Source organism: Eurytemora carolleeae, unplaced genomic scaffold (assembly GCF_000591075.1).
Source record: "Eurytemora carolleeae unplaced genomic scaffold, Eaff_2.0 scaffold16, whole genome shotgun sequence".
NCBI lineage: Eukaryota > Metazoa > Arthropoda > Copepoda > Calanoida > Temoridae > Eurytemora > Eurytemora carolleeae.
In genome coordinates, this window is record NW_019396244.1 from 433,804 (window position 1) to 457,257 (window position 23,454).

At 32.6% G+C, this 23,454-nt stretch overlaps 1 protein-coding gene across 2 annotated transcripts in view; it reads left to right on the top strand.

Moving 5' to 3' along the window:
• The first annotated feature begins 611 nt into the window (after positions 1 to 611).
• The window catches only part of LOC111699210 (uncharacterized), a 31,350-nt gene continuing 8,507 nt past the window's right edge, over positions 612 to 23,454 (top strand). Inside the window, exons 1-8 of one of the 2 annotated variants that reach the window (XM_023469820.1) lie at positions 612 to 739; positions 1,188 to 1,312; positions 4,002 to 4,157; positions 10,024 to 10,129; positions 15,748 to 15,830; positions 17,405 to 17,484; positions 18,047 to 18,099; positions 22,974 to 23,038. In XM_023469820.1, the coding sequence (XP_023325588.1) occupies positions 652 to 739; positions 1,188 to 1,312; positions 4,002 to 4,157; positions 10,024 to 10,129; positions 15,748 to 15,830; positions 17,405 to 17,484; positions 18,047 to 18,099; positions 22,974 to 23,038 (756 nt within the window). In that variant the 5' untranslated portion in view covers positions 612 to 651. The remainder of the gene's footprint in view (positions 740 to 1,187; positions 1,313 to 4,001; positions 4,158 to 10,023; positions 10,130 to 15,747; positions 15,831 to 17,404; positions 17,485 to 18,046; positions 18,100 to 22,973; positions 23,039 to 23,454) is intronic. The other variant, XM_023469821.1, reaches the window with a different exon arrangement.

The following is a 23,454-nucleotide window of genomic DNA, read 5'->3' on the forward strand; positions in this document are numbered from 1 at the left end:
ATTGGGACACCCTGTACATATAGAAATTATATATTTACATTATATACATAATATATATATATTAGAACTATCACAACATTACGGCGTAATTTGCGCTGTGTAGACTCAGCTACTGATATGTAAGTAATTAATAACTTTTCTCGGCTAAACATTTGACGAGGAATGTCAGATGCTGAAAAAAGATAAACTCCAGATTTTCCGTTCATGCATACCCCTTATACTACCCCCCCCCCCTTGTCCCCCCACTTCCTTACTTTGACAGATGTAGTTGATCAGCACTTTCAGATAGAAAACATTCGTCCTGCAGATAAAATGTGTTTGAGTTAAATGGAACAGATTGATTTCATATCATTCTCTAGGGACAGGAGGAGACCTTAGTACCACTTCTCCAACTTCTCCACTTCCTCCAACTCCCCCAACTCCTCCATCTCCTCCAACACCTCCACCTCCTCCAACTCATCCAACTCTTCCAACTCCTCCACCTCCTCCAACTCATCCAACTCCTCCAACTTCTTCAACTCCTCCAACTTCTCCAAATCCAACTCATCCAACTCATCCAACTCATCCAACTCATTCAGCTCATCCAACTCCTCCAGCTCCTCCAGCTCCTCCAACTCCTCCAGCTCCTCCAACTCCTCCAGCTCCTCCACTATGACCTGGAGAAGTAGAACTAGTCCCTTCTCTACAATGCAGTTCCTCCCGACTAGATACCAGAAACCAGCTGCTAGCCCTAGTGCAGGTACAGGGTTCAATTCATAGATTGTAAAAATTCATTTTTCCACATTTCAATCACAGAAAAAAAGGTTTCAAAAGAATCATTTCTGGAATGAAGGTTTCAAAGGTATCTTTACTCAGATTAAGGTTTTCAAGGCATCTTTTCTGAAATAAAAGATTTCAAAGGTATCCTTTCTTTGATAAAGGTGTTAAGGTATTAAATAAAAGGTTTCTAAGGCATCGTTTCTCAGATAAAGGTGTTAAGGTATTAAATAAAAGGTTTCTAAGGCATCGTTCCTCAGATAAAGGTTTGAACGGCATCTTTTCTCAAATAAAAGGTTTCTAAGGTATTGTGCATGGTTCCCCGCTAAATGTTTCAAAAGCATCAAAATAACGATCGTTGATATCAATCAATAATAATGATATCAAAAATTTATTAAAATTATCATTTCTTATTTAACTTTGTTGAGTAGAATGTGTGCCGAAGTGGGTTGAGATACTCCCAGCTGCAGGAGGTATCTGGAGTATGATCAAGACTCTGAGAGAACGAGGAAATCATGAGATAGCTGATAAACTTCAGCTTGCTGCAGAGAAACAGGTAGACAATCTCCAGATAGAATTAGATAATCTCCGGATAGTATTAGACAATCTCTAAATAGAATCAGACAATCTCCGGATAGTATTAGACAATCTCCGAATATATATAGTATTAGACAATCTCAGAATAGTATTAGACAATCTCAGAATAGTATTAGACAATCTCAGAATAGTATGAGACAATCTCAGAATATATATAGTATTATTAGACAATCTCAGAATAGTATGAGACAATCTCAGAATAGTATGAGACAATCTCAGAATAGTATGAGACAATCTCAGAATAGTATGAGACAGTGTGATCTCCCTGATGTGTTCTTTTAAGTGAATTCTTTGATGTTCATGAACAAGGTTGATTTTAATGTCGTCACTGAATCCCCACATTTATTATTGGTACACCCTGTATAAAATAAATGAGAATTTAATTAAAATAAATATGAAGGTGTTGCAAGGACACGAAAGAAATTTACAAACAAGTCTTAATCTGTCAATCTGTTCCCAGGATAATCCGTTCCTTGAAATTAACTTCCAGGTCCTATTTCCTGATTTAGAGGGGGGAACCTTCCAGGTTCTTTTTCTAGCTTTGTGGTGGAAACTTTAAGGTCCTATTTCCTATTTTAATGTGGAAACTTCCAGGTCCTGTTTCCTAGTTTTGTGGTAGAAACTTCCAGGTCCTATTTCCTAGTTTAATGGTGGAAACTTCCATGTCCTATTTCCTATTTTAATGCGGAAACTTCCATGTCCTATTTCCTAGTTTTGTGGTGGAAACTTCCAGGTCCTATTTCCTAGTTTTGTGGTAGAAACTTTCAGGTCCTATTTCCTAGTTTAATGGTGGAAACTTCCATGTCCTATTTCCTATTTTTATGTGGAAACTTCCAGGTCCTATTTCCTAGTTTTGTGGTGGAAACTTCCAGGTCCTATTTCCTAGTTTAGTGATAGAAACTTTGGAAACAGACTTTAAGAATGTTAACGGATTGTCATAAAAATTGGAAGGGACGGTTCAGATGTTTGAATTTAAAAAATTGACTGAAGAGTATTCACGCCTGGTTGAACATTTTGATGCAACTTAATAAAGCTCTTCGCCTATATTTAGCGGAATCAAATTGGCTGAATTTTTTTAGGGAACCCATTGGGTTTTCAAAGTGTTCTATAATTTCACGGATAATGCCGGACACTTCAGCTAGTTTACTATTTATTTTTAACTTTTAAACGATATAAACATTTATAATGTTCGTTTGAAACGTTAAAAGTAATTTTTATTTTGTAACTAAGACGACAATAATTACGTAAGAAGGGTCGGCGTAAATTAAAGTTGGTTTAGAAATCTACGATCCATTTTTTAGAAAAGTATTTTTAAGGGAAAATTACAAAATTACAAAAATTACAAAATTACAAAAACAAAACAAAAAATAATTGAGCTGTCAATTTTTAAAGGACCGGAACTAATTTTAAAAATTAAAGCTCTGTTGATATTGATTTTACCGCCTTTTGGCCAATATTACCGACCCATGATTCCCTGAAGAGAAAGTCGTTAAGTTACTTATTGTCCCTTGGGACAATTAAGTCAAATTTACCACCCGCTCTGTCAAGTTGTCGTGAAAAGAATCGCACATTTGCAGCTCAAAACTCAAAAGACAATCAAATTGTACTTTTTCGGGAAATTGTTGTATTTGCTGAATATGAGCTGTTTAAACCTACTAATTCTGTACAAAATTGTAAATGAATTTTGGTATAGATTTGACACAGTTTTATTATCAATTTCTCGAGACAGGAACATCATGGGTCGCGATCAAGAACTAAAGTAATTAGCTTTCAGCCCCCTTTCATGTTTCCTTTACAGTACCTTTAACATTTTTAACATCTATTTCAATACCATAAATTCATTTGGGGTCACCACACCCAGAACTTTTTAGAAAATGAAACAGCAATAACGTGGTTGAACCGATTATTTGTGTCCCAGACCGACAATTCAAGCTAACATGAAGTGGTTCAACTTCGGTCTACGCGGTTCAACTCATAGATAAATAAATAAACGTAGATAGCTTATGTACGCAAAATCACCAAGAATTGTACAGTCCTCGAACTCATACTTCTAGGGGTCAAAGTGTACTTCAATGATAAGCGGGGTGGTTTGGTGTTTTAATGGATTTTATAATAGAGTGTAAAATAACTCCGGGAATGGAACTATTTGAACGACAATATTTTACTGAGCAATATATCATAATGACGAGAACTGAAGAAGGACATGAGAAGGACTAAACTAACTTAAATTTCTCTCTACAGAACTCATGTACACCACAAGTACTCAATGACATAAGAACAGCCAATGTTCACAACCGACCTAGGTAATCTATATAATAGGAATATCTTTAAAACATCTCTGTACATTTATATCTTTCAAGATGAAAAATGTCGTCTTATGCGCAATCTATCTTTATCTATGGTTCAACTATGTCTCGCTATTTATTTAATCTGACACTTTTTTTTAGAAATAGTGAAACTAATAATTACAAAATACATTTCTTAATTTCATAGATAAAAGAAAAAAGCTGACGACCAAAATTTCACTATTTTCTGGTCATAATTGCAGCGTTCTTATGTTTTTAATTGCAACATGGTTTTTTACTAGATGCAGATAAAAGAGTCACATCTTCTTTATTTAGATTTTAAAAATAAATGTTATTAAAAAGGCTGAGGCACATCTAAGAACTGAACAAATTCTCTCCCGACGACGAAGTCCTAAGTCCAGCTACTCCAGTAACTCCAGCTACTCCAGCTCTGCGGCTAGAACTCCAGCTAGAAGAGAAACAACTCCCAGTTCAGCTCCGAATGAAAAGGTAGAGAAGGTAAAATAATAAAAACAAAGAAATTGAGTTGAGAAATTTTCTAATCCCTTTATCTTTGCAGTCTGATGGGTTGCAAAGATGTAGAGATTAGAAAATCATATTTTGTGACTAAGACTCAATTCCTTTCTTTTAAAAGAAATGAAATGAAAGAATATAAGTGAAATCTCTCAGCAGAAAATTTTATTTTCAGACTGCCATTTTAATCTTTATTGGAGCGTAGGCAGGTCTTGGAGAAAATACCATTTTCAATACTTCTACGAAAAATAAATATTAAATATTTTATATTCAACAATATATCCCTTCCTACCATTATGTTAGAAACCCAGATATATTTTCAAGTTTCAGAAAAGAGAATATGAAATTTTAATGCCGGATTTTTAAAACTTTTAAAAACAAAAACTGGAGACTATTTTTTTCTCATTAGTTTCAAACTCTGATAATTATCTGAATTCATTATCTTCTATATAATAGATATCTTACAAAGCTATTATACACTCTAAATATTCTGCAAATCACACTGCAGGTTGTTAGATCATAAAACAAACCTTGATATGTAAATGTATCCAACAAAATTTGACGAATTTGAAGCCGTTACTCCAACAAATTTTGTTAAATGAAAATTTGAAATTTCTCAGTGTATACTTCCTGGCCAAATTAGCAGAAATTATTTGAGGAACTCGTGGGTACCCTAGGGGTCACATTGGGTAAAAAAGATTATTTTCAAAATTCCACGGGCAACGCCGGAAACTTCATCAAAAATCATAATTTTATACAGAACGCGGGTATACGGTGGGAGTAACTATGACTATGAATTATGATATATACCTGGGCAACACCGTTCAGGGTTTTAAAACTAAAAAATAAATTTGTACTATTTCCTAAAATAAACTATTATGTAACATGCAACTTTCTTATCGGATAGGATAGTTTATTGATTAAATTAAATAGATAAGTGTGAACACGAGGGAAAGCTATATCCTCCTCCTTCACTTTACGAATATTTTGATAACCCACATTTTCTCCTGAAATAGTCTTGCAAGCATATTTTGAGAAGATGTAAAGTGTAAATTGGAGTTCTTACTCAATATATTAAAATATTAAGACGGGGGGGAGGGGGCTTATTTTTTCAGAGCTGAAAACTTTAGGATTGTGGATATCGAGATCAATGCTTGATCTCTTCTTTTCATCAATCTTTAGATTAGTTTAATCTAATATTAATATCGGATTGTATTGCAACCAATCAGAATGTCGATTGTAGAATTAAAAGCCGAGAAATTTAGAAATTTTGCGAGCGATCAATGAGAGAACTCTTGTTAGCGATCAATGAGAGAACTCTTATTAGCGATCAATGAGAGAACTCTTATTAGCGCTCTATGAGATAACTCTTGTTAGCGATCAATGAGAGAACTCTTATTAGCGATCAATGAGGGAACTCTTATTAGCGATCAATGAGATAACTCTTGTTAGCGATCAATGAGAGAACCCTTATTAGCGATCAATGAGAGAACTCTTGATAGCGATCAATGAGAGAACTCTTGTTAGCGATCAATGAGAGAACTCTTATTAGCGATCAATGAGAGAACTCTTGTTAGCGGTCAATGAGAGAACTCTTATTAGCGATCAATAAGAGAACTCTTGTTAGCGATCAATGAGAGAACTCTTATTAGCGATCAATGAGAGAACTCTTATTAGCGATCAATGAGAGAACTCTTATAGATCGGAAGCCAGCAAGGGATATCCAAAAGAGAAGATTAAGAGAAGGAAATCAAAAGTGTCCACAATGGATACAGAGATTTAGCAACAGAGATTAAGGATATCCAATACATGAGGTTTTAGCCCTAAGCTGAATATTTTATACATTAATGGGGTTGTTTACGATTTTTAAAAGGAAAATTAACTTCCGAACTCGCCTGTATGTAAACCAACTAATAATTTGTTTACTCAAACTGAACCCCCTTTCATTTTTCAAGGAGGGGGGTAAATNGGGGGGGGGGGGAATTGAAAAACTTTCTCAAAATTGTTCAATTTTCCCTAAAAAGATTAGTATATGCTTAACTGAATAATGAAAGAAAATAAAGATGATAGATTTATCTCTGACGTCTCTGAATCAGCTAAGAGAGCTGAGTTCATATTTCCCGGAAATTGCAAAATCAAGATTTATAGTTTCGACATAAACCTCAGCTTAAATAGCTTAAAGAGCTTAAACGTGCATTTTTATTTGTCAAAATAAAGGTTAAAGGGACGATGAACGTATTTACCCAGCTTTTAAACAATTCACAATTAAACTTTTGAACCTTTGTCTGTAGAAAAGTGGTGGAGATATTCTTGGTATTTTTACAAATTTAAACTGCGGATTTACGCAGCACCGTCGAGGAAATTGACAGAATTATTCCCCTGCCGTGTTCTCGTTTCTGATTAAATGTTTCTTCAACATACTTTGTAAACTGTACAGGGTTACCCACAAAGGATTAGAGGGTGAAGAAGACCTAAAATTTGACGAGTCCAAAATTAAATTCTTAAATTAAAACCTTCTGTCTTGAATATAATCATTTAATTGCTTATTTAATGATTTGACAAAAAAGAAAAAAGTTTATGTACTTGCAGGGAATCATGAATAAATAAACAGTAAAGTCTCATCCTTTATGGTTAACACTGTATGTAATCTTATTTCAGATATGTATATGCATTTAAATGCTAATAAGGGCTGTCGATTTTTAAAAAAGAACCTGATTACGACTTTGAAAAAAAGAAACGCAAAAGAATTTGCGCATTTCAGTTAGTACCTCATTTTTCTCAATCATAAAAATTCTTTTTCTCAGGGTATTTAACCGTCTTCTTTTGATTAAAATTTAACGGATTTGATCAATTACAGATTTGTTAATCTCAAAGCGGAGAAGCAGAGTCAAACATTAATTAGTTTTATATAAAAGTTTCAAGCTCTGACCAATGCATTCAGTTGAATTAATTAGCAGTTTGCAAAAAGATTTATTTGAAGAGATTTGATAGCAGATGAAAAACTGAAAAGTAAATATGGATTTTATTACATATCATGTTAAAGCGCCGATTGACTATAAAAAATGTGTGATATTACTAAAAAAAAATATAAATTCGCGTCACTTTGCGCTGTTTTTCCCTTTTATTTTTGTGTGAAGAATTAAGACATTTATTTATGTAACAAAAAACCAGGACATGAATAGGACCAATCACACTAATCACTAATCAGGTTCTTTCGGTTACAGATATTAAGTTTACAAGCTTCAGATAAAACGACAAACAAGATAAAAAATAAGTGTCATAAAATCCCCACTCTCACTCTCCCCAGTAAAAAAACTATTCAGTGCATGGAGACACCTCCCTTGCATGCATGGAAACAGTTCCCCCGAAGATTTCGGCCTTTAAACACAATGTTAGACATTAAAAATCAATTTTTAAACGTTAAAAATTAAATACGCATTTAGTCCTTGAATGTATTTTACAGGCCGGGTAAAGGCAGATAACTTATTTCTTCTCGAATGTAGTTTTTCTTTAATATTTACTCGAGACATAGATAATTTTTTGTGTTTTTCCAATCAAATGCTTTTAATGTCTTAGTGTGTTGAAATAGTTAAAGATTTAAGGGGGGGAGGTGTTCCCATACAGATAGGTGTCCTCCTGCAAGACACTCTCTCTAAACAGGAATTCCATCAACAGTTGCAATTTTGATGAAAGACTGAAACAGAGAAGAGAGGAATTATTTAAGGAAATAGTTGTCTATTTAATAAATAAAACAATGCGTACAATAACGCAAAAATATCTACATTTTCTGGAAATCATTGAGTCCTTGCAATAATATTTTTAAATTGCGGAATTGAATAAAAAAATTAATGACAGTATATACAGCAGTCCAGAACACCATAAGCTAAATCTTTTCTCAAAGCCCTGTCAATTAGAGCTCGACATTCAAATTTACATGGTCGGAAGCAAGGTTATGATGCAAGGAAAGATAGTAATTTCAGAGGTTTACGCATCTTTTGTACTGCAGAATAGTGTCTCTGGGCGGTGATGTAAACACAAGATGGATGTCGAAGCCTGACATGGGATCCATCTTTCCCATAAAAAAAATAAATGAAATATTCTGGTCACAGGAAACTATTATGTGAATTATCAAAATTAACAAAATGTAATGATTTTAACCTCCTTGGATACTAAACGAACACTATTCTTGTTTACAAATACCGCCCAGAGAGAACTGGTACGCAGAGTATACGCAACTGCAATTAACTTTCCTTGCATTATAACCTTGGTCGGAAGGCTCTGCCTTCTTTGCCCGCCTCGCCGAGTGTTGCCAACTCCAAAAGAGGGATCTAGGCCAGAGAGGATACAATAAGGCACAAATACAAAAAAGCCCCCCCCCCCCCCAACATCAACAGAAATTGGGGGGCGAAGCCCCCCCAAATAAAGATGTTGGCCTAAAAGCAAATTTTTGGGCCGAATTTTAAATATTTTACCAAAATAGATAATTTATTACTACTTTTGATTCAAATATATTCCAGCATAAATATCTGCATAGAAAATTAACCTCCAACCACATTCAATTTCCATTAAAATTTAGAAAACCCACGAAATTTGTTTACAAAATCCTCAAACTTTTTTGTTAATGTATTATGTGTATAAAACAAAGAGAAAATGTTTACAATAGAAATAGAAGATGGCGCGAAGTGACCTTGAAAGCTAAAAAATTAAAATATTGATTAGTATAGAACAGTATAGAATAGTATAGAATAGTATAGAATAGTATAGAATAGTATAGAATAGTATAGAATAGTATAGAATAGTATAGAATAGTATAGAATAGTATAGAATAGTATAGAATAGTATAGAATAGTATAGAATAGTATAGAATCCATGACTTGTTCCAGGTTCTACTCAAGGTTCAGACACCTCCATGTTTTAAAACCTTGACATATGAGGTCTGTGAAAAATTCTAAAACTCATGAAGTCATTTCATTCTTACTTTATCCAAACAATGCCTGCCTGTTTTCTTTACCAATTAAGATCGACAATTTTCATTTGGCCCAAAATTAGGCCCACAATTTCCTTAGGCCCAAAGCAATTTCATTCGACCTGTTTTCTTGTGTTGGGCGGTTGGCAACACAACTTAGGGGAAACAGGATAGAAATAGGTATAATTTAATTCAGAAACCGGGTTTTAACGGTATAAATCTTTTATTTTAAATTCAGATTCCTTGATCTAACAGAATTCATAGTTTGAAATATCTAAGGTCTTTGACATTGGGTTGCAAAGATATAGGGATTCTTAGGTATTGGAACTGCATGTATCTTTACTATTTACTCTTCTATGGATATTCTAGTTTCTTAGATTGAAATGAAATGTTTGAAACCTAGGAACTTGGTTTTCCTTATAAATATCCCAACTAAGGGTTTCTTCGTCCATTCTTTTATTAATTCCCGGGTTTTATCACAGTTTCATTAAGTAAATCTTTTAGTATTTCTATATCTATATCGAAAACTAGTAGTCTCGGGATTTCAAAATGTGGTCTACCTTCAAAATTGACGGAGATTTTTGAAAATTTGTCCAAATTAGTTCAAATGTTTAATATCTCCATAAATTTTAAGATACAAAGAAGATTGATCACATTTTGGAAAACTCACTAGACGTTCAATATTTCTTTAATGCACTTTATTTCATTTAGACGTTCAATATTTCTTTGATGCACTTTATTTCATTTAGACGTTCAATATTTCTTTGATGTACTTTATTTCATTTAGACGTTCAATATTTCTTTGATGCACTTTATTTCATTTATCAATTATCTTAAATCAAAGACGATATTCAAGTCGTCTCTCAATTCCTATGTTTACTGTAGGAGTCCTCCAAGAACAACTGGGGGAATGAGGAGGATTGCAAGACATATGAGGTCGAGTCTCACGAAGAGGAGGAGGAAGAAACCAGGAGTAGACTTACAATTCCAGGTACACAAGGAGTAGACTATAGGTCCAAGTAGTCATGGACTAGTAACTATAGTTCCAAGTAGATATGGAATAGTAGACTATAAAACAAGGTGTACAGAATTAGACTTTAGTTCTAAGAAGACTAGGAGAAGAATGGAACGTGTTGTCCATATTTACATAAGGAGAAATTAAATTTCTGCGAATATATCTAACCGACTTTAACTTAATGGGAGTGTTCGCAAAAAATGAAAGAGTATATAGATAGGCTTATGTCGAAAAATTATCGCTGATGTTCACTACAATAATCGGTTGCGTCTAGAAGGAGAAAATTGTTAAAAACAACTCATACCGAAGAACTTAGCCTTCATAGAAATTCAGAAAATTGCAACATTAGACTCCGATCGTAAAAAATCAATTTAATTCCAAATCATTTAGATATTACAATCTATAATCATCGAGAATTTCTCGACGCATGTATTGTGTAAATAGTTGATATTTCATAATAAGTTTGATATTTTAAAAAAAATAATATTCAGCTTAACCCTACTAACCCGAAAACCTAAAAATACTTGTAAATAGGTATAACAGGTATTAACAGGTATATTTACGTAAAAATTTGTATGCTTAACTTTTTGGAAAATAACTTGCGTATATTTACGTATTTTTACGTATTTATCATACCAAGCAGGTTTTTAAAAAATGCTTATGTTTACCAGAAACATATTTTTACAAATAATTGCGTATACTTTTTACCAAGTTTTTTAGGTTTTTATTTATATATTATTACGTATTTTTTCGGTTTTTTCTTTACTTAAAAAATTGTATTTTTTTAGAGTTTAAAAGTTTGATTCAAACCTTAAAAATACGTATATTTTCATAAATTACATTTACATACGAAGATTTTAGGTGTTACGCGAGCCATGCTGCGTGTAGAAAGTCTGCTTGTCACCCCTGATTACGTATTTGTTGGTTCTTTCTTTACTCAAAAAATTGAATTTTTTAGAGTTTAAAAGTGGAATTCAAACCTAAAAGTACGTAGTTTTTTAATTTTTAGGTTTTTATTTCACATATTTTTTGGGTTTTGTTCTATTCTTAAAAAATTGTAATTTTTTTAATTTAAAAATGCGAATAGTTTTGTCATATGTAATTTATCCAAGTTTTAAGGTTTTTATTTTACGTATTTTTAAGTATTTTTGTTTTTTCTTTACTTAAAAATTTTAAGTAAACCTAAGAATACGTATATTTTCCTAGATGTCATACCAAATAATTACGTATACTTTTTACCAAGTTTAATACAAACCTAAAAATACGTATATATTTGTAATTTTTTAAGTTTTTATTTTGCATATTTTTTACGCATTCTTCAGGATTTCTTTACTTAAAAAATGGTATTTTTTAGATTTTACGAGTTTGATACAGACCTAAAAATGCGTACATTTTTGTAAATTTCAAAACAAGTAATTTTTTTAGTAAGTTTTTATTGTTTTTTATTTAACGTATTTTTACGTTTTTTGGTTCTTTCCTTGCTTAAAAAATTGTATTTTTTAGAGTTTAAAAGTTTGATGCAAACCTTAAATAAGTATGTTTTCGTAAAAATTTCATACCAAGTAATTTTTCAAAGTTTTTGGTTTCTATTTTACGTATTTTTACGTATTTTTCTATTTTTTCTTTAATTAAAAAATTGTTTTTAGGTTTTTAGTTTAAGCATTTTTTTCGACTTTTTCTTTTCTTAAGAAATATTTTTTTTTAGAGTTTAAATGTTGGATACAAACCTTAAAATACGTATATTTTCGTAAATTGTATACCAAGTATTTTCTTAAGTTATTAAGTTTTTATTCTACTTTTTAAAACATATTTGTTTGGTTTTTTTCTTTACTAAAAAATGCAATTTTTTAGAGAATTGAAAGTTTGATGCAAACCTTCAAAATACGTGTATTTTTATGAAAACTAATTTTATTATATTATATAATAAGTGTATATATATTCACGAAACATCCACTTGACAAAAATGCATCTTTAAGTTATAATATAAAAATATTATATGATGTTTTAAGAGAATTGGAAAGTAATAAATTTAATGCAACTATATACGAATGCGTCGAAAAATGATCGATGATTATAAGACGTAAAATCTGAATAGTTTGTCGGAATTAAATTGACTTTTTTACGATCCGAGTCTAATGTTGCAACTTTCTGAATATGTATGGACGCTACGTTCTTCGGTAAGAGTTATTTTTAGCAATTTTCTCCTTATAGACGCAACAGTTAGAAGTAAGATTAGTAGCGATCACCATCGATAACTTTTCGCCATAAGCCTAATGCCCCTTTAATTTTTCGCGACGAACTCTCCCTTTAACTAATTAAAAATATAATAAAACTGTGACAAGGGATCCACCAAGATGAATGTTTAAATCTTTCTATTCATGTATCCAGCTCTAAACTTAACCACCAATCTGGGAATAAATCTAAAAAATAAAAACAACTAAAATAATCTCTTTGTTTGACTAAATCTCTGTATGAAGTAGAACAATTGAATTGCATTTTATTTTCAACAATCACAGGGAAAATATATGCAAAAGTTTATAAATGTTGGGAAAGTAAATAAAAGATTTGCCAGCAAAGTATTACAATATTACAACATATTACAATATTACAATATTACGGGCACGACAGATTGTGTGTCTCGATCAAAAACACGATTTCACAAATAACGGGTCCCACGCAAAATGTGACATAAAGCTCGTCTTTTATCTTTAAAACATTTGCAGCATTAAAAAAAAATGTTTAAAAATCACAAAATATCCCTTTAGTCCCAGCATTTCCAAAATGTGTTTTTACTTTTTGTGCTTGGGAGTTCAAGGTTCCTCGTTCCTTTGAACCCCTTCCTTCACACTTCCCTAATAATAAACTGAAAAGAATTTTTAATTCTAGAAGAAGCTACATGAATAATAAACTGAAAAGACGCTACATGAAATCAATATTAAACTGAAAAGAAGCTACATGAATAATAAACTGAAAAGAAGCTACATGAATAATAAACTGAAAAGAAGCTACATGAATAATAAACTGAAAAAAAGCTACATGGATACTAAACTTAAAAGAAGCTACATGGATACTTAACTTAAAAGATGATACATGAATAAAAAACTGAAAAGAAGCTACATTAATGATAAACTTAAAGAAGCTTCATTAATAATAAACTAAAAAGAAGCTACATGAATAATAAACCGAAAAGAAGCTACATAAATAATAAACTTAAAAGAAGCTACATGAATAATAAACTTAAAAGAAGCTACATGAATAATAAACTGAAAAGAAGATACATGAATAATAAACTGAAAGGAAGCTACATGAATAATAAACCGAAAAGATGCTACATGAATAATAAACTGAAAAGAAGCTACATGAATAATAAACTTAAAAGAGGCTACATGAATAATAAACTGAAAAGAAGCTGCTTAAATAATAAACTGAAGAAAAGCTACATGAATAATAAACCGAAAAGAAGCTACATGAATAATAAACTGAAAAGCTACATGAATAATAAACTGAAAGGAAGCTACATGAATAATAAACTGAAAATCACCTACATGAATATAGACTTAAAAGAAGCTACATGAATAATAAACTGAAAAGACGCTACATGAATAATAAAATGAAAAGAAGCTACATGAATAATAAACTGAAAAGCTACATGAATAATAAACTGAGAGGAAGGTACATAAAAAATAAACTAAAAAAGAAGCTACATGAAGAATAAACTAAAAAGAAGCTACATGAAAAAAAATGAAAAGAAGCTACGTGAACAATAAACTTAAAAGAAGCTACATGGATACTAAACTTAAAAGATGCTACATGAATAATGAACTGAAAGGAAGCTACATGAATAATAAACTGAAGATCAGCTACATGAATAATAAACTGAAAAGAAGCTACACGAATAATAAACCAAAAAGAAGCTACTTGAATAATAAACTGAAAAGCTACATGAATAATAAACTGAAAGGAAGCTACATGAATAATAAACTGAAAATCAGCTACATGAATAATAAACTTAAAATAAGCTACGTGAATAATAAACTGAAAAGAAGCTACATGAATAATAATATTGAAAAAAGCTACATGAAATGAATAATAAACTGAGAGGAAGCTACATGAAAAATAAACTAAAAAAGAAGCTACATGAAGAATAAACTAAAAAGAAGCTACATGGATACTAAACTTAAAAGATGCTACATTAATAATAAACTGAAAGGAAGCTACATGAATAATAAACTGAAATCAGCTACATGAATAATACACTTAAAAGAAGCTACATGAATAATAAACTGAAAAGAAGCTACGTGAATAATATACTGGAAAGAAGCTACATGAATAATAAACTGAAAAGCTACATGAATAATAAACTGAAAAGAAGCTACGTGAATAATATACTGAAAAGAAGCTACATGAATAATTAGCTGAAAAAAAGTTAAGTAGAACTTCCACCTTGCCAAAAAATTGTGATTAAAGAAAAACCGAAAAAGATGAAACCAACTTACCGGCAAGAAATGGATACATATTCTGGACGAGTTGGAAATAGAAGTTCCTTGAACTTTTGTTTCTCCTCATCCAGTAATATCCTAATCATCGTCACCACCTGCTGATAGGGAGCTTGAGCTTGAGTCTGCTGATGATAAGCCTAAGGTTGCTGGTAAGGAGCCTGAGCTGGAGCCTGCTGGTAATAAGCTGGGGCTTGCTGGTAATGGAGCCTGAGATTGCTGGTTATAAGCCTGGGCCTGATTATAAGCTGCAAGTTTGGTGTGATTGCTGATAAGAAGCTTTAGCCTGCTGTGGCCTGAGCTTTTGCAGGAGCCTAAGCCATTCGATTAAAAGCTTGTGCTTGCTGGTATTGATCCAGACTTTGCCCGAGGTTCGAAATGTAATTTGACATTTTGATTGACACGTCCGTCTTCCTTGATTCCTCATCAGCTTAAATCAAGAACTAAAAAGAAAAGACAAAATGTTGGAAACTTATTCAGATTTATGATATTTAAATTACGATCTAAACATAAAAGAGACTTCGACATTTATTTTGTAGAAAACGTGAAACCCTCGTTATACTTTCTATTATCTAAAACCCATTCTTTCATTTATTCTTTCACAAGTCATGAAACATTAATTTTGTATTTTAAAATGTAATTGTAAATATATAATTATACTAGCTGTTGGAATATATTTTTCCCTATTAGCGTATTCAGCTTAGCAAATTTAAACCATAGCTAAAACATTTCTTTGGTTCTACCGATTTTCTTAATCAAAATTTGGGACAAATCGGCCAAGGGGCTTGTAAGTCATCATTCAAGTACACAGATATTGCTACTTTATATATGCTGATAACTCTCGGAAAGGAATTGAGTCTTTGCCACAAACTACCATTTTCTAATACATAACTTAACAATCTGATTTTGATATTTCAAGGTATGACTTCTTTTATAGAAAAAATAATCTAAATTTGAAAGTTCGATGGTTGCAAAGATATAGGAATTAGACAATTTTATGTTGTGTACTTGATAATTCAATGGTATAATACCCTAATACCGTTGGTTTGACCATAGTTCCAAAGTTGATAATATTTAAAAAAAAATTGACTATTTCAGTGTCACTTGTGATGCAACCTCCAACTCCACTTCCCAGGAGTCCGGCTCCGGAACCGGAAACTGAACTCAGTTCCGGGATTAAGGTAAGGATTAAGTAAAACCTTATAGTTCTTACACCTCAATTTTTTTATGGCAACTTTTCTCCTTTTTAGGCGTTAAACCCCTCAATATTAATGTTTATTGTTTGCGAAGTCCTCTATATCTTGATAAATAGATTATCAAGTACAATAGGCGGCATCAGAGAAATAGAACAATTATACACGACGTCACAAGTGTCAAATATAACAAGGAAAACGAAATTTTCTCACATAAGTTGACATGTTTTCCAAGATTTAATAATATAGTGTAAAACAAGAAAATAAAAAACACATAAAATCGCACCTATTTTGCTGTAAGATAAGCACTTTATTTTAAAATTATCACTATTATAAATAATTTTGTCGGACACAAAAACTAAGTTAACACTTGTGACGTAAGAATACAGCTGTACTGAAAGTGTACAAATTTTACGTTACCATCTATTTCAAAAATTCAATATTAAATTTTTAGCATACATGGCATATGGCATTAGAGTTCAAAATAATTTTTCTTTTAATGATAACATTTGCCGGCTTTTCTAAATTTTGCATCCTATGCATTAATGCCATTACATTTGGTATTGTAACTTTCAAAAATTTAAATTTATAATCATGCCTTGTACAATCTTTGTGATTGTGTTATGGTGAACAATTAACTATTACTTATTTGAAATTCGGTGATGGTGATGGACCAAACCTCTGTAGAGTAAAAAAGTAGATGTTAGTTCTACATTTATTGAAAATATATTTCGGTCTGGGTTGACCCTCGTCAGTTCTAACGATATAATAACCATCAAAATCGATAAAAAAAAGATTATTCAAAATAAAAATTTTGGCTGTCAAATGGAAATAAGGGAAACGAACTCAGATTATGAGATGAAAAAAAGATAATTTGCAAATATTCACTTTTTAAAAAAATGTTTTAAGAATGCTAAAAAGGCCACTTTAGAACCCATTCTAGCCCAGTAAATAAAAATTTTACGTATTTACTTTTTAAAAAGTTTTTTAAAGTTTCCGCTCTGGTACATTTTCTCAGGAATTTTGTTCTCTACACAATTAGAAGCAAGAAATTTTGTGTTGTGAATGATAAAGTCCTGCGGATTCATTTTTATTTCTCTCCGATACCCTGTGGTTTACTGAGATATAAAACAACTCTGAAGTTAAGTTATTACATTTTTATACAGCCTCAACTTTAAAGTGTCGCAACACCTTGATTTTACTTCACCAATTAACTTATGCTTTTTTTGTAGCCCTATGCAAATACATCTTATAAATGCAACACGCTTATTTCTAGCTTAAGTTTAAACTGAGTAAGGATAATTTCAATTAAGGGATCAAACATTGATCCTCAAAATTAAAAGTGCCTGTATTGGATATCGTACTCAACGTAAAAAATTGAAGATGCTCTACATAAAAGTTTCAAACTCAGGTTTCGTTGAGCTTTTGTTTGTGTCATGTTGTTTAATTAATCTAATTGTTGTTTAAACCCTGCAGGTAAACCTGGACCCCCTGGCTAGGAACCCGAACTATTGTTTGTGTCATGTTGTTTAATTGATCTAATAGTTGTTTGAACCCTGCAGGTAAACCTGGACCCCCTGACTAGGAACCCGAACTCCTGTTACCATAACAGACTGGATACTTACTCAAACTCAAAATTCAGGTAAAATAAAATTTTTGTAGTCAATACAGAATATCCAGAAGCTATGTATATTTAGAAACCATGAATATCCAGAAACTCTGTTTTTCTATAAATCCTGGATATCAAGGAACCATCAATATCCAAAAAACCCTGAATATCCAGAAACCAAGCATATCCAGAAACCCTGAATATTCAGAAACCACGAATATCCAGAAACCCTGAATATTTAGAAACCATGAATATCCGGAAACCATGTTTATCAATAAAATCCTGGATATCCAGGAACCATGGATATCTAGAACTTCTGTGTTATCTTAAACCCTCGAATATTGAAAAACCCTGAATATCCAGAAACCCTGTTTATCTATAAAACCCTGAATATCCAGGAACCCTGAATATTGAGGAACCCTCATAGTTTGAAATGTCAAATGTCTATAACATTGGACTGCAAAGATACCGAAGAAGGGTACCGTTGTAAATCGGGCATTGCATGGAGGGTCACTTGAAATTACCCAAACAGCGCCTTTAAATGTTAAAATCTATAGTTTACCGAAAAACAAAAATAATTTTAATTTATTTTTAGATGGACATCTCCCTCCCCGTCTGAACTGGCAGAAGCAGGCTTCTACTTTATTGGTAAATTTATCAAAATAATAAAACAAAAATCTGATTTAATTGTGACAAAAATTACACTTTTAAAGATTATCGTCATTTAATAAAAGATCTTGGCCGGCATTGTACTCTTTAAACATTATTCAGATCAAGAATGTGCAAAAAGTAACTTTTGCAGAGAAGCCACAAATAGAAAAATACAGTTTTTAGATAGAAAAACATGCAGATTTATCAATAGAGGGTTACTTTAAATTATGTTCATAGTCCCTTTAGGGATGGAATGTTTCTTATTTTCAAGGGTAAGGTCGGTTTATAATATATACTACTGAGTTATTATTAAAAATAAAATATTTGACAGATATTTACGGAGAACGTTACTTAATTTTAATCATTTAACTGATTTGTAATTAACAATTAACTATTGAACTGAAAAATAACATAGATCCAATCTAGTAATTACTTGTCCTACTTTGTATACTCGTAGCTCCTCCTTAGTTTTGATTCAAGAATTCTACTTCTAAAACTGGTTTGCGAATATATGAATTATGAATACCGCAAATTATTTAAAAAGACGACTTGAAGGCGTCTCTCCACTCTCATGTTTTGTGGGACACCCTGCATGATACAATGTAAATATGCATAATATCAAAATTCAATTTCAGATTAAACTATTTCCATTTCATTGTTTTTGTCTTAATATCCTAATCTCAAACTTCTTGAAGGAAATTTAGAAATAGTGAATACACACAGTGCACTGTACAGTGTACAGTGAATACACACAGTACACTGTACAGTGAATACACGGAGTACACTGTACAGTAAATAAACACAGTACAGTACTGTACAGTGAATACACACAGTACACCGTACAGTGAATACACACAGTACACTGTACAGTGAATACACACAGTACAGTACTGTTCAGTGAATACACACAGTACACTGTACAGTAAATACACACAGTACACTGTACAATGAATACACACAGTACATTGTACAGTGAATACGCACAGTACACTGTAAAGTGAATACGCAAAGTACACTGTACAGTGAATACACACAGTACACTGTACAGTGAATACACACAGTACACTGTACAGTGAATACACACAGTACACTGTACGGTAAATACACACAGTACACTGTACAGTGAACACACACAGTACACTGTGCAGTGAATACACACAGTACACTGTACAGTGAATACACACAGTACACTGTACAGTGAATACACACAGTACACTGTACAGTGAGTACACACAGTACACTGTACAGTAAATACACACAGTACACTGTAAAGTGAATACACACAGTACACTGTACAGTGAATATTCACAGTACACTATACAGTAAATACACACAGTACACTGTACAGTGAGTACACACAGTACACTGTACAGTAAATACACACAGTAAAGTACTGTACAAAAAATACACACAGTACAGTACTGTACAGTGAATACACACAGTACAGTAATGTACAGTGAATACACACAGTACAGTACTGTACAGTGAATACACAATGTACAGTACTGTACAGTGAATACACACAGTACACTGTACAGTGAATACATACAGTACTGTACTGTACAGTGAATACACAAGTACACTGTACAGTGAATACATACAGTACACTGTACAGTGAATACATACATTACTGTACAGTGAATACATACAGTACACTGTACAGTGAATACATACAGTACACTGTACAGTGAATACATACAGTACACTGTACAGTGAATATTCACAGTGCACTGTACAGTGAATACATACAGTACACGGTACAGTAAATATTCACAGTACACTGTACAGTGAATACATACAGTACACTGTACAGTGAATATTCACAGTACACTGTACAGTGAATACATACAGTACTGTACAGTGAATACACTCAGTACAGTACTGTACAGTGAATACACACAGTACAGTACTGTACAGTGAATATACACAGTACAGTACTGTATAGTGAATACACACAGTACACTGTACAGTGAATACGCACAGTACTGTACTGTACAGTGAATACACAAGTACACTGTACAGTGAATACATACAGTACACAGTACAGTGAATACTCACAGTACACTGTACAGTGAATACATACAGTACACTGTACAGTGAATACTCGCGGTACACTGTACAGTGAATACATACAGTACTGTACAGTGAATACATACAGTACTGTACAGTGAATACACACAGTACAGTACTGTACAGTGAATACATACAGTACTGTACAATGAATACATACAGTTCTGTACAGTGAATACATACAGTACAGTACTGTACAGTGAATACCAGAATGTGGAATGAGTGTAGTGTTCTTCACTTCTTTTTATCTTATTTTATGTAATCTTATTTTCAATTGATTAAATTCGGAAAAAATGGTCCCTGGAGCGATCAAAATTATGAGTATACCTTTGTATTTGATAATCATAATCCCCATAGCTTTATCTCGATATTCACTGTGTGCACTTTAAATTTTTATTTCAGTTATTCCCCCAGAATACGATTACCATGCGGAATATTGGTTATCACTGCATCCAAATATTAGTTTATTTATAAATATGAAACTAGCTTGGGAACCCAGTGCTGCCCAGGTTACTCATAGTTACTCCCACCGTTTACCCGCACTTGTACTATTTTACCGAGAAACTAAATTTTCACCATTAAAGTCGACCCACTCAACTTAGAACCTCTAAACCAAGCTAAGAACATTCCCTTGGGTTTCCCGAGTTCTCCAATCACAGGCCCATCGGTCCAGGGGTTTCTGAGACAAACAGACAAACAGAGATTACAACTTTATAAATATAGATTTATATGGATATATATAGAGTTGAGAACAGACCTCACTGAAGATTGGTCCATGACAGTTGGTCCATGAAACATTGTGTATGAGGAATGTTAATCTGTTTTTTTGACCGAACAATAAATTGAATAGATATATAGATATATTTTTCCAACGTTTGAACAAAATTATGAGACCAGGGTCGCAATGTTGGGATGCAATCTAATTGCTTGTTTTTCTGTCTATAAGTTGCGGATTTACAACTTCGAAAACATTAGATTTAATTTCTAAACTCAAAAATATGTGCTACAAAACCAGATAGATTTTACAGTTTTTAAAACTTGAAGAAGTTTTATTTTTATTTTATTTAAATAGTTATATTTTGTTTTGATGAGAAAAAATCTCTATAAAATTTGTTTAAAAGTTTAAAAAATTACATAAAAATAGTTAGATAAATAGTTTTTAGTTTATAATGTTGTAATCTAGAAAGGATTAGGAATACCTTAGAATTCATGTATATATTTATATATAAACATATATATATATAACATGCTGCAAGCGCTCTATATAATGAATCAAAGGAAAAAGGAACGGGAGTGCACAAAGAACCTTACTAGTAGAAAGAATTATAATCCTAATATAATCTTCTACCTTAGGTCAAGTGCAGCTCACAACTCTAACAGATTCATAACTCAGACTATTAGCTTAACATTAACATAACATAGCCTGATAAACATATTCAACTCTGAATAGCTAGTTATATATATCTATCTTAGCATAGATAGGCAAGGATATATAATCCTGCATAGCTAAATACAATATATAGCTCCGCAAAGAAATATCTAGCTCTACATCAACGGAATAGAATATATATAGTTCTACATAGCTAAATACCATACATAGCTCTGCAATGCTAGATGAGATAAATAGCTCTGTAAAGCTAAGCCGGATAAATAGCGCTGTAAAGCTAAGCAGGATAAATAGCTCCGTAAAGCTAAGCCGGCTCCTTGGCCCTGCAAAGCTTGATAAGACAAATAGCTTTGTAAAGCTATTTGTATAAAGATGATCCTTAGCTCCGCTAAGTAAAATTAAATAGCTTTATATAATTAAGCAAGACAAATAGCTTAATAAAGCTATTATAAAGATAACTGATTCTAGATTGTTAATAATTATATCAATAGCAAAGTAACTAAAATACCATAAAGTTGCTAAAGCTTTATTATAAATAACGACGGATTAGAGTTTGTGGCATTGTTTATCTCTGATCTCAAGTGAGATAATCAATGCACGCTAGATAAAGTTAATAGCTCCGCAAAGTCAATAGCTCCGTAAAGCTAGATAAGATAGCTCTGTAACGCTAAGCAAGACCAATAGCTTAGTAAAGTTATATACAAAGATAAATAATTCTTGATTGATTATAAATATATTAATAGCTAAGTAATTAACAATACCACAAAGGGTTAATAAAAGCTATAATGGAGATTACGACCACCCTACTCCCAGGGGGTGGTGACCATGAAGACCATGGGGCTGTAGTTTGGGTCCTGCCTGCTGATGATGTGTCTGAGAGACCTGTAGATGAAGGAGGGAATGATCTGGATAGGAGAGGGCCAGGAGGAGATGACCCCCAGACGGGGGATCCTAATGTAGATCCCCCCGACTCAGAGGATAAGCCTGAGGATGCAGACGAGGACGACCTCCTGTGGATGAGACTTGGCCTCCAACCAGACAGAGGCCGGATAGGTGTAGTTATAAGTAACTGGAGAAAGGTCGAGGGTCAGATAGATGTTGCCTGGCAGAGCCTACATCAATTAATTGTAGATGCATCTCAGGGGCATAGGAGGATATCTAGGGAGGAACGCTATCTGAGGATGAAGGTGGAACTGTTGACTCACATGTCCTTGCTGGTGCTGAGAAGGGCGGAGCTCCTGCTGTTGTTTGAGACCGAGGTGGATCCGAATGCTGAACATTAATCTCCTAAATATAAATATACAATTATTACAATTATTGAATTAATAAATATGAACTAAGAGAGTTAATTATTGCGTTTTAAATTCTGCTGTTGACCAAATAAAACTCGGGGTTTACAACAATAAATATTCAGGACCCAGTGACTGTGTCCAATGCTTTTCCTGTGAAACCTGTCAGAAACACTGGAAACCTGCAGAGGTAAAAATATTCAACTTACCACGTGATTTTAAGGGACCCAACATTTAAAGAGTCCAATTCACAACCGTTGACTGTGCCAAAAAAAAGCTAGCCTTTTCTTCTGTTATTTTTCAATTGCGGTTTTCAAGTGAATCGTGGAATTATGCAACTGAGGCAAGGAAAGGATACTGTCAAAATGACAAAAATATATTTTGTGATTATTGTTTCATTAAACTTATCTCAGATATAATTCTGATATATCAAGAATATTACAGAGGGTCATTTCAAATAACGTCGAGAGTCACTTTAGGTTCCAAAAATAATTTTTTTCTCTCAATTATTTGATACAGTTTGTTGGACTGAAACGGCCTTGATATATTTGTCAAAATTGATATTTTGAAGAAAAAAAATATTATTGAATTTGAAAATGTGGACGT